Source organism: Gopherus evgoodei, chromosome 10, assembly GCF_007399415.2.
Source record: "Gopherus evgoodei ecotype Sinaloan lineage chromosome 10, rGopEvg1_v1.p, whole genome shotgun sequence".
In the NCBI taxonomy this organism is placed as follows: domain Eukaryota; kingdom Metazoa; phylum Chordata; order Testudines; family Testudinidae; genus Gopherus; species Gopherus evgoodei.
In genome coordinates this window covers 27,789,356-27,801,593 of record NC_044331.1, presented here as the reverse complement: position 1 = coordinate 27,801,593, position 12,238 = coordinate 27,789,356, and the positions used below count along the sequence as shown (strand labels likewise).

The 12,238-nt window shown below is 44.1% G+C and overlaps 1 protein-coding gene across 4 annotated transcripts in view; it reads right to left on the bottom strand.

Moving 5' to 3' along the window:
- MINDY2 (MINDY lysine 48 deubiquitinase 2) overlaps nucleotides 1-7,386 on the bottom strand; it is a 96,353-nt gene extending 88,967 nt beyond the window's left edge. Inside the window, exon 1 of one of the 4 annotated variants that reach the window (XM_030579029.1) lies at nucleotides 6,627-7,386. In XM_030579029.1, the coding sequence (XP_030434889.1) occupies nucleotides 6,627-7,328 (702 nt within the window). In that variant the 5' untranslated portion in view covers nucleotides 7,329-7,386. The remainder of the gene's footprint in view (nucleotides 1-6,626) is intronic. The other 3 variants (XM_030579025.1, XM_030579028.1, XM_030579027.1) reach the window with 3 other exon arrangements.
- Nucleotides 7,387-12,238: the final 4,852 nt, after the last annotated feature.

Sequence of the window (12,238 nt, the reverse complement as noted above, 5' to 3'; positions counted from 1 at the left end):
GGTCACAGTGAACTACAAGCTAAATATGAGTCAACAGTGTAAGGTGTTGCAAAAAAAGAACATCATTCTGGGATGTATTGGCAGGAGTGTTGTAAAGACACAATAAGTAATTCTTCCACTCCACACTGCGCTGATTACGCCTCCAACTGGAGTACTGTGTCCAGTTCTGGATGCCACATTTCAGGAAGGATTTGAACAAATTGGAGAGAGTCCAGAGAAGAGCAACAAAAATTATTAAAGGTCTAGAAACCATGATCTATGAGGGAAGATTGAAAGAACTGGGTTTTTGTAGTCTGGAAAAGAGAAGAGTGAGGGGGGATTTAACGGTTTTCAAGTATGTAAAAGGCTGTTACAAAGACGACAGAAAAATTGTTCCTAATCTCCGAGGATATGACAAGAAGCAATGGTCTTAAATTGCAGCAATGGAGGTTTAGGTTGGACATTAGGAAAAACTTCTTTACTGTCAGGGTGATTAAGCATTGGAGTAAGTTGTCTAGGGAGACTCTGGAATCTCCATCATTGGGGATTTTTAAGAGCAGGTTAGACAAACACCTTTCAGAGATGGTCTAGATAATACTTGGTCCTGTCACGAGTGCAGGGAACTAGACTAGATGACCTCTTGAGGTCCTTTCCAGTCTTATGATTCTACGAATCCTGTACATTAATCTGGTTATTTAGATGTTTTCTGTATCACTGTATTGATTTAACACAACAAGAGAGTCTGGAAAAAAAAACAGGCAAGAAGGGAAGGAATAGCTTAAGAAAAACCACATCTCTGCAAATGCCACGATTAACTTCGAAGATTTTGCCCCCTTTGCAGCTAATCCACAAAAATCCTGTAAGCACAGGACATGAAAGACTTCTGGCAGGTTAAAAGAGAATCAGGTAATTATCAAGGAGAGGGGCTAGAGAGACAGGATGAGGTGCCTGAAGAAGTTAGGCATGCCCAGACTACCATCAGAGGATGGCAAGGCTTTAGGTAAATTAGACATGGGTGTTCACTGTTTTAAAATCCTCTTTTCTAAACACTTTGCTCTTATTGCTAAAATAAATACATTGGTTTTAAGAAGTCTGATCACCATATGCTTCTGTTCAGACTCCCGAAAGGAAGAACCACAAGTGTATGAAGTCAGTCAGACCTGCTAAGTAAGAACAGTTGATACACAGGAAATTGTAGCCCTGGGTCTACTTTAAGAGTGGGAGAGTTGTGGAATTCCACCCCAGGATAGGTAAAATCACAAGTCACCTGAGAGGATGCACTGAAGAAAGGCACAGAGATGCTGTTAGCCCTGTAACCATGACATACCCCTTACTCTGAGTTGCTGTAAATGTTGTTTACAATAGTTTGAGACCATAACATGTTTGATTAGGGTGACCAGATTTTCAAGGTAAACACTAAAACCTATGGAGGTAAAGGGTTTGGTAGGTGAGGAAAGGAGGATAGAGACCACTATTCTATTCTCTATATTTTAACCTTTCTTCCCCCTTCCCCACTTCCCTCACTTTTCTTCTCCCTACATCCTTGCTGCACTCTGCTCTGCATTTCCACTCTAGATATCTCATCTCTCTCCCTAACACACACAGTACACTTGATCTCTTTATCCTAACTCTCAGTCTTCATTCTCTTGTTCCCATCCCCACAATTCCCTGCCACAATCAAGTTTTCACCCATGGTGTAGGGCAAGTGGGCAGAATGTGGATGCCTATCCTCAGCCTGGATCAGTAGCCAGCTACATACAGATGTGGTGCAGATCAGCTGCCAATAAGCTTGCCACTCTCACCAGTGTTAACATATATCTGATTATAGTTTGAGAGGTGGGTGCTGGGGAAGTAAAGCAAGGGGGGGCATTAATCAGGAGATTTAATTAAATGTAGGGGGCAATATTACTGTACAACAAATTAAGTGGAGATCTCTGAAGTGCATGCATGTGATCAGTTTCACCAATTTAGCTGGCTAGCAGCTACTTCAGATAGCCAGTCTGCTGGGATTTACACAAATCAGGACAGAACTCTCTTCTGTAACACTAACAAGAATATTAGGACAGGCCCTGAAATTAGAGAGACTTCAGATTTTTCAGGGAAACACTGTTACCTTATTTATAAAAATCAGAGATTACACTGTTCGCTCATATAAATACATAGTGGCACATGATCATGGTGCACAAAAATCAAGTAAAGTTTTGGGTGGCGTGTAAGAGTACATATTATACATAATAACTGGGGCATCACAGGTTCTACTCGAACTGTGAGTTTAAACTGCTGGAAAGTAGGTAAAGGTTCATACAATGTCCCAATTACCTGTTATATAAAATTATTTATGAATAAATACAAAAGAGTCTACTAAGGCCAATCAAGGACTGTGTTAAGATAACTTCTGATAAACAAGAGGAGTATGGAACCAGAAATCAACAGACTCAATTTGGTACTGCAAAATTTAAGCCTAATCGGTGGACAAAATAATGAGAGGATGGGGCTATTTCACTCAACATTCCATTTTTGAGGTCCTTAAGAAAATACTTTGGGGGGTGAGATACTTATGGAAAATTTTTGTTGTGAAACCCAGATCTTGGCACACCAATGGAAACCTCCAGTGCTCCCCGTTTTTATCCCTCCACTTTCTTCCTCTTGTCCTCCTTCTCTGCCTGTTTTAACTTTTCTACTCAATCCTAAGACTAACTGCACCTGCATGACAAGACTAGGCTGCCCACCTTGGTCTGTCCGGCCTTAGGAGCAGTGAAGGAGAGGAACCTGACGAGGCCAGGCAAATTATGTCCTTGACCAGGAAGGTAAGCCAGGATCCAGAGCAAAAGCTGTTGTGGCCAACCTGCCAGCCCAAACCATCCATCCATAACTGACTAGCCATCTTGTATCCTAAAACATAGCAAAAAAAAAAAAAGCCATATTTCCCCCACCTTTTACTATCCTAACTCTTCATTTCCTGTGTGTCCCTCCGTTTTGTCAAAAGCAGGAAAGTACAGCTGGCCGCGAGACCGCCCAGTGCGGCCAGACAGTGAGGTCAGCTGCTTGGGCGGCCCTGGGGTCAACCACACTGGCTGCTGCAGAAGTCACGGAATCCATGACTTCCGCATTCTCAGTGACAGACACGGAGCCCTAGTCAAAGTGACTGCACCCTTCTTTCTAATGAGAAATGATATATATGACTAGACTATATTTAGGAGGTATCTTTCCTCATGACTTTTACCAAAAAACAAACCAAAAAAACCACCAATAATTGTTGGATTAACACCACTTATCTTTGTCCAATTAAAACAAAATCCCTCTATTTAGTAGGAGAATACAGTTTCTTAATCAAAAACATCTTAATCTGAGGTTTCATCCCATATAAATACAGCAGGAAAACACTTCACTCTAGAGAAGGAGACAATCTGAGTTATATTTAGAAGTACGTTTTTGCTTTGTAAGATCATCGCCACCTGGAGCTGAAGGATGTTTGTGCTTTGTGTTTTTCAGTGAAAATACTGACGATCTGAGGGTTTTTTTGACATCTCCCCTGAGTCAAATACAAGTGTTGTCTGCTCTCTGTGGACATTAAAGATCCCACAGAAATTACTGTAAGGTCAAGTGTATTTGTCCCTGGACTCCGGATCCACTGAATTTCACTTCTCACTCTGAAGGTATAATATAGTATAATCCTGATTGCCACCCTACATGTAAAAAATATCTGCATTTCAGAAGCGAAGCTGTATGAATATTTGGCTCACTGCTGCTCATATTTAAGTCAATGGTAAAACTTCCACTGACATTTATACATCCTGAAGATTCCCAGCACCTACCTCTTAACCACTTTTGGCTCTTTACTTTTTTCATGTCACTTGCTACATTTGAAACAGCCTCCCACTCCAAGTGTGCCAATTATCTTTCCTTTGCTCATTCAGATTCCACAAAAAAAACCCTACCCTATATACTCGATCATAAGCCGGTTTGTTTATAAGGCAACCCCTCCCCCCTAAGATGAATAAGTAAAAATGGAAAATGTTTATAACACGTTCATAAGCCAACCCTGTAATTCAGGGGTCAGCAAACTTTGGCTCCCGGGCCATAAGGATAAGCCGCTGGTAGGCCGAGATAGTTTGTTTACCTCGAGGGTCCACAGGCACGGAGGTAAACCTAAGTAAACAAAACGTCCTTGTACACCAGTTGCTTATCCTGATGGGCCCGGACAGCAACTGGTGGGGAAATTTTTTGGGGGAGGAGAAGCTGGGAGTCAGGGGAGTAATCTCTGTGATCACCCCCCACACGACCTCACCCCTAGCCCAGGACTCCCACAATCTCCCCAACCCATCCCTTCCCACCTTATCTGAGGCGGATGTCTTTGACCTGGCTGGAGCGGCTCCCGCAGACTAGGCAGCACAGCCGCAGCCTGCTCCAGCAGGCCAGACTGGGTGGCACGGCTGCAACATGTTCCAGCGGTCTGGGCCGGGCAGTACGGTGACAGCACGCTCCGGCGCCTGGGCGGCACAACCACAGTGTGCTCTGGCGAGGCAGGGCCAAGTGGCATGGCTGCAGCCTGCCAGCCCCGGAACTGCAGCTGCTTCGAAGGCTGGGAGGAGAGCAGCGTGGCCAGAAGTGGAGAGACTCTGGCCCCGTTTCTTCCCTTCTGTCTCTGCTGCCTCTCCTTGCTCCCTTTGTTTGGGGCAGGGGCTGTGTCCCACCTCTCCCTCTCTATACCTGTTCATAAGCCAACCCCCATCTCTGGTGCTAACCTTTTTTACTATAAAAGTTCAGCTTATGAATGAGTATATACGGTACCTTTTGCACTAAGCCTTCCTGTGCTGATTGCCTGAGTGATACTTGTGACAGACTGGTAATATCCTGAACAAACCTTATGGAATTAAGATAAACTTTACGGAATTAAGTTAAACCTTATTGAATGATGGTTAACACGTTTGGGGTACAGTGTACTAAGAATGCAATTGTATATTATTCTGTCTTTGTATGTACTTTCACTAGTAAGGATGGGGAATGCTAATGCACCCTTTGAAGCCACGCATCTGGAGAGGTATGCACTAGCTCAAAATGGATTCTTCAGGGAACAACAATCAAAGAATAAACAGTCTTGTTTTATACTGGCTCAGGGCCTTCTTCTTGATCCAGCAAACAGATAGGTGCACTGGTCCACAGAGGGCCTCATTCCTTAGGGCAGAGATGGAAGGACTGGGCCTGCTGAGTGAGGCCTCATAAGGCTGGGTGTTTGTTCTGAGCTGAAGCTATAATGAACATATAACCTATAACACATAACTTACAACTATAGCAATTACACCTGTTAACCATCTCTGAAGAGAAAGCAAGTTGTTATCCTCAGGCAACCTGTCTGTGCTGTGAACAACATAATGAAGGCAGAGAACTGTGCATCTTGGAAGAACCATGGTCGGGGTGGGGAGGAGAGAGTCTCCACCCACAAAGTAAATGGCTGAGAAGCTGGAAGCCTCAGAGTAGGTGCCCTTCACTGGACCAATGAGGGGAAATACAGATGCAACTGCCCTGAGCTGTCACAATATTTTACAGTATGTGGGATAACAGTCAGGTGCATCTGTTTGGGTTAAATTATTGGCTCTTCTTGAGAGGAGAAACCCACTCTGGTGGGTTTTAAAACAGAATGCAAATTACTACTCAGCATTAATGGCTACTTCCTTTTCAAATCTCCTAATAAATATTAATCCTAACACCATGCTGTGAATTGTAGATAAGGATTATCCCCATTTTATAGATGGGGAAAATTGAGACAGAAGTTAAAATAACTTATCCAAGGTTGCAGTGGAAATCATTATTCAAGACCGGATTAGAACATGGGAGTTTCTGGTTCCCAGTCTTTTGCACAATCTTGGCATATATAAAATACTAAATAATATTGGATCTTTACTGTATGCTTCATACACTTACAGCTGTGTAACTATTAGGGATGTGCTTTGTAAAGCACTACACCCGATATCAACATGCTAAACAGCAATAATAGGTTTGCATGTTATAAAGAACGGTATACAGGCCCAGCACTCCTGAAAACAGGTTATTTTTTGCAAATTGTTGTTTATACTCCTATTACCATGAATTTGTAAAACAGATTTCTATTTAGTAGACTGCCACACTTATTTCTAGTAATATATTATTGTTATGCTTTTGTTTCGTGAAGCACCATCTACATTACTATTGCTATTTAAAAAATAGCAGCACTTTACAAAACACAGTCTTACCTATATTGACAGTGCTACACGAATAGAACTGTTTTGCAAGATCCTATGCACTTTTCCAGCACTTGGCTGAGAAGTGCTATAAAAAGCATATAAACAATAATAGACTTGGGTTTAAGCGTTGTAGTTTCTAATGCTGTAGTAATAGGTCTGACATAAATAGCTGTGTATACGTTTCCACACTACTGTACATAGATTTGTAATTACAGAAGTGCTGAGCATGTTTCTAAGGCTACAGGCATAGTTATTAGGTTTGTGAAGCATCTTGCACGTTTCCAGAGCAATACAAATCACAACACAATGTGAGATATATGTAGTGCGGGTCTGTGCGTATCTCCACTATCACAGAGCCTGTAACTGGCTCTGCGTTTCTGCTGGTATAGACATTGTCAATTACTCCCGGCCCGGGGGATACGATACCTTCCAAGCCAGCAGCAGCACGTTCATGATAGCCAGCAGCGGGCAGGGCCCGTTCTCGTTCTGGGTGATGATCGGCGTGTTCTCCTCCTTCCAGCGGACCCACTTGATGTGATAGACCGACTGGCCAGGAAAGCGCTCCTTAGAGGCAGACAAGAGCTGAGCCGTAGCCGTGGGCCCATCTCCTCCGGGGCTCCGGGCCTTGCCCTCTGCTACCGCCGCCGCCGCCGCCACCTCCTCGGCATCGCTATTGAGCTCGGAGCTGCTCGGGCAGCAGGAGTGCAGGTTGGAGAAGGACTCCAGGGAGTCTAAGCTCTGCGACTCCTCCTCTGGGGGGCTGGGGTCGCCGCTGCTGCCGGCCTCCCCGGGGCCGCTCTCCAAGGCAGGAGCTGCCTCAGGGCTCTCAGTCACTGCTGGCTCCACGCAGCCCGCAGCGGACCGGCGGCTCTCAGTGGCAGGCACAGGAGACCCCAGCGCGGGAGCAGAGTCCCTCCCAGAGCCCGCTGCAGGCGAGGGAAGAAGCAGAGGGGAAGGACCCCACTGCCCGCCGCCCTCCTCAGCGGTCACGGGTCCGCCCCGACCACTACCCCCGTTAGCCGCCGCCTCTTCCTCCACTGACCCCTCCAGGATGATTCGGCCCGCAGCGCCCCCGCCGCCCCTCTTCAGCGCGCCCGGGGGCGGCGGGGGCTGCGCCAAGCTCTCCATGGCCGGCCCGCCGCCTGCCCGCCTGCCCAGCTCTCTACTGGCTCCGCAGAGGCTGTTCCTTCGCCAGCAGCGCCCAGGACGCCATGACAGCGGCAACGGCTCCGCCCCGCGGCGCCGCCCCTAGGACGTGTAGGTAGGAGGGGAGCAGCTTCAGATCGCCGCTGGGTGGGATAGGCGCGGCCCAGAGGCTCGATTTGAGCCGGGGAGGGGGCGGGGCGAGGAGTTGGTTGTTCGCTGGAAGTGGCGGGACAAAAGCCAGGCGAGCCCGAGGAAGCGAAGGTCGCGAGAAGCAGAATACGCAGCGCCAACAGGTTTGGGTCCGAGAAGGGGCGGCGCGAGCCAGAGGGAAAGGGGCGGGGGCGGCGGGGTGCTAAGAGCAGGGGGCGCGCGCGCCGGGCCCAGCTGCAGGAGGAACGCGCTAGCCAGCCCGGCTTGACAAGTTCGAATGTGGTAATTGCAGTATCCCGTTGGACATCCACCGTGTAATTGTGTGCATGGCTAGTGCCTTCAGGATGCGTAGGGTAGGCACCTCTTTCCTAAGCCAAAAAACAACTGCAAAGCCAACTCCCTATTCCCAAACAATGTCCGATTTGCTGACTTAATCTCGGGTTCTCCATTTTATCATACAGGTTGAAGTGTTTGTGTGTCTTTCAAGATCCACATTTTCCTTTCAAAGCCAGTAGCCGCTGTCCTCTCCCCGGACACAAGAGTTTGCTTTTCAGTCTCAAGTTACTCTGTTACTTTGCTAATGATGTCTGTGAACAAATATAAGGCACAATACAGCTGTGTGAATGAAATGTGCCTTAGATAGTTTTTAAGACGTTTTAATTCATTGCAAGCCCTGCACGAGTTCTGGAATAGCGAGTTAGGAGCAGGCAGCGCATACTGCTGCAGCGAAAAGGAATCTGAGCTCACAACAAGTAAGTTTTCAATAATCTCTCACTATTTTGCAGGAAGTTGAAACTCCGGGCATAGGACCTGCGCAGAGGGGTCCGGTCACAGCCTTTTTAAAGAAACAGTGCAGCTGCTTTCCTGAGCGGTAACAAAAAACATAAGAACGGGTTTACTGGGTCAGGCCAAAGGTCCATCTTGTCCAGTGGTTCTCCAACTTTTGTACTAGTGACCCCTTTCACAGCAAGCCTCTGTTTGCGACCCCGCTTATATATATTAAAACAGTATGTTTAATTTCTAACACTATTGTAAATGCTGGAATGAAGCAGAGTTTGGGGTGGAAGCTGACAGCTTGCACCCCCCCCCCATGTAATAACCTTGTGACCCCCTGACGGGTCACAACCCCTAATTTGAGAACCCTGATCTAGCCCATTATCCTGTCTTCTGACAGTGGCCAATGCCAGGTGCCTCAGAGGGAATGAACAAAACAGTAATAATCAAGTGATCCTGTCGCCCATTCCTAGCTTCTGGCAAGCAGAGACTAGGGACACCATCTCTGCCCATCCTGGCTAATAGCCATTGACTAGGACCAAAGGACTATTATGTTCTTCCAAAAGGAATTGTAACATAACCAAGATGAAAACCTCACAAAGTTCTCGCTTCCTATCAATATCAGGGATCTGGGGAAGCTGGTAGAAATGTCATCCGTAAAATAGTAAAGACAATGTTTCAGTGGTATGCATTATCATTTACTAATCGTCTATGCTTTAAAATGTTATAAATGTATGGTTAATGTAAACCATCATTAAAAAAAACTAATGTCACTTTATGATTGACATTGAATACTAAGCAAAATCTCCAACTGAGATAAAAATGTTAGTTTGTAGAGTGAAGGGTTGATATAGACTTGTGAGGCAGGGGCCGGTACGAATTTACTTTCTCCATACTCTTATCTGTCTTTGTTTCTCACTCTCAAAATCCCTCCGTCTCTCTTGGTGTTATTTAAAGTCTTTGGAAACAATTACTTCAGCATGAGTAGCTTTCTGTGAAGCAATGGAAGTCCTTGTATATATGTTCATGTAATAATTCTTACAAAGAGCTCTTCCATTTGATTCAAAAGTAACTCAGCCTTTGTAACTTATTCTGTAAAATATTCTTCTACTATTTTGCCAAGACAATAGTAACTAAAAGCAAGTGTTCAAAGCTTTACAATTTAAGTATCAGTTTGATATTTTAGTATATATATAGTTGAAAACATCTGAAAAGCAAACTATAAAACTAGATTGTGTCCTCTTTTTAAAAAAACCTTTTCAATAGAAGTGCATAATAAACAATTACACACTTTTATAAATTGCTTATTGTTGATTTTTCTTGATAATTTTCTCATTAGGTCAAAAAATAACAGCACCATCACAGACAAATGCTATACCATTTCTGAAGTCAGACAGAATGTGCTGTAACCTGAGGGAGTTGTGGGGAGAGGGTTATATTTAAATTGGACAGTAGCACTGTGACCTAACAACAGAGGTTGCATGCAAATGTGATAGTCTCACTATAACCTGAAAGTAGGAACCATAAGCAAATATTTCACTGTAATCCAGCAGCATTTTATGTTACCTTATAGGGACATTCTAAATTGACAGTAGAGTTTGAATGTAAACTGGCAAAGTAACCCAACAATAGAATTTACATATAAATCTGGGACTAGCACTGAAATTTGAAAGTAGGTTGCATGTTTAGATTAAGAGTGTTACAATTCTGGAGTGAGCTATACCTTTGTGTGTTCTCTGAGTCTTTCTTTGGGCACCTCTTTCAAGTGTCAGACCTATAACTTCTCTGAGTTGGAATCCTTTGATTCCTAACTTTTAGATGGAATCACCAAGTTATAGCACCTCGTTTACCAACCATATTTCTTCAGCAGGTCCAACTGTCTTTGGCCTCTACTGAAGTCGTCTCTCTGGGAGCTGTGACCAGTTTGTAAATACAGTGACAGAGTACAGCTTGTTCAAAATATAGTAGTATTTATTTATTCATTGGAACATAACAAATAGAGCAAAAAAGGATTAAAACAACAAAAGCCTAAACATATATTGTCTTACCTAAATTTAGCATCTGCAGCATCCAGTTAGTCCTGATTTAGCCTTGGTAACCTCTTCCTCATTTTCCGGAGGACCAAGCTGTAGCCTGCTTTTCTGCAGAGCCTTTGTCTTCTCAGGCTCAGCTTTTCACCACTTTCAAGCTCTTCGTTGAGAGTTCCTGCTTCAAAAGCCCTGGAATTTCAAGCTGGAATCTACCCTACCTTCTTGTGGGATCATACCCTGATTCCACATTAGTGAAGATAAACCTCAAAGGAATTTTCACCTCTTTTGCTTTTGAGTATTGGCCACTGGAATGGTCTACAGCCATTGATTTTTGTTTCCTGCAAAGCTAAATTAGGCTATAGTGTTGGCTACACTTGAGCTTACACCAGCATGGCTGCACCATTGTAAGCTCTCTAGTGTAAGCACTCTAAACCAACAGTAGAGAGCTTTCCCATTAGCTTAATTACTCTAGCCCATGCAAGTGGTGGTAGCTATGTTGGCAGGAGAAACTCTCCCGCATAGAACTGTCCATGCTGGCACTTAAGTTGGCATAATTTATGTCACCTGGGGTGGCTAATTCACAATCCTGAGCGACATAATTTATGTTAACTAATGCTGCAGTGTAGCCATAGCCTAAAACTTTAGCCAGCAATACAATAACCACCAAGCCCACAGAGATATATGTATAACATTCATAAAATTAATACAGCTAACTCCCACATTCTCCAAGAACATAGTTGGAAAAGCTGGAGATTGAAAATGCAGAGGTGATGGATGTGAAGAGGAATAATAAGTAGTGGAATTCATTTGTGGAAGAGAAAAAGAAGACATGAAGAAGGAAATGGAGACAGATTATTTTCTTCAAATAGGTTAATCGAGTAGTGGATAAAGGAGAAGTTGTTGACAATTTAGATTTTCAAAAGCCCTTTCACAAGGTCCTCGTAAAAGACTACTAAAGAAACTAAATACTCATGGTGTCAGAAGTAAAGTAGTGTCATGGATCAAAAACTGCCCAAGAGTCAGAAAACAAAGACTAATAAATGGTAATTTTTCATCATTGTAGAAGGTTTAAATTAAAATACTTCTAGTTTCTATACAAGCACCAGTATTGATTAATATATTTATTAATTACCTGAAAAAAGGGGTGGAAAAATTTGTAGATGACACAAAATTATTTAGGTTAGTCAAGTCCAAAGAAAACTGTGAGAAGACTGTTAAACCTTGAATCATGAAGGTCCCTTCCAAAACTTGCTATTTTAGCATTAATTATTACAATATTCTTGTTATTCATATTACTGTCCAGTCCCTCTTTGAATCTTGCTAAATTTTTGCCTCGGTAATAGCCTGTGCCAATGACTTCCATAGTCTTACCATGCATTTTCACATAACACTAGAACAAGGGGACAATGAAATTGAAAGGCGACAAATGTAAAACTGATAAAAATAAATACTTTTTCACATAATGTGCAATTAGAGTGCAGAACTTATTGCCACATGTGGTTGAGGCCAAGAATTTAGTAAGGCTGAAAGAGGGCTTGGACTTTTATAAAAACAAAAAGAATATACAAATCTATTTTTTTTGAAGGGATATAAAACCTTGTGCTTCAGGGTTTAAGCCAATTTCTAACTACTATTAAGATGAGCTCTTAATCAAAACAAAATTATTGAATATCTGCCTACAGGCCCGACGATGGGGGGGGCAAAGGGGGCAATTGTCTGGGGGACCCCAGCTGCTGCCGCTGGCAGATTGCAGGGCTAAGGCAGGCTTCCTGCCTGCCCGCTCTCGCTCTGCACCGCTCCTGGGAGCAGCCGACCAATGTCCCTGTGGCCCCTGGGGAAGGGGGGTCTCTGTGAGCTGCCTCGAGTGCTGACTCTGCAGCTCCCATTGGCCAAGAACTGCAGCCAATGGGAGCTGTGGTGGTGATGCCTGCAGGCAGC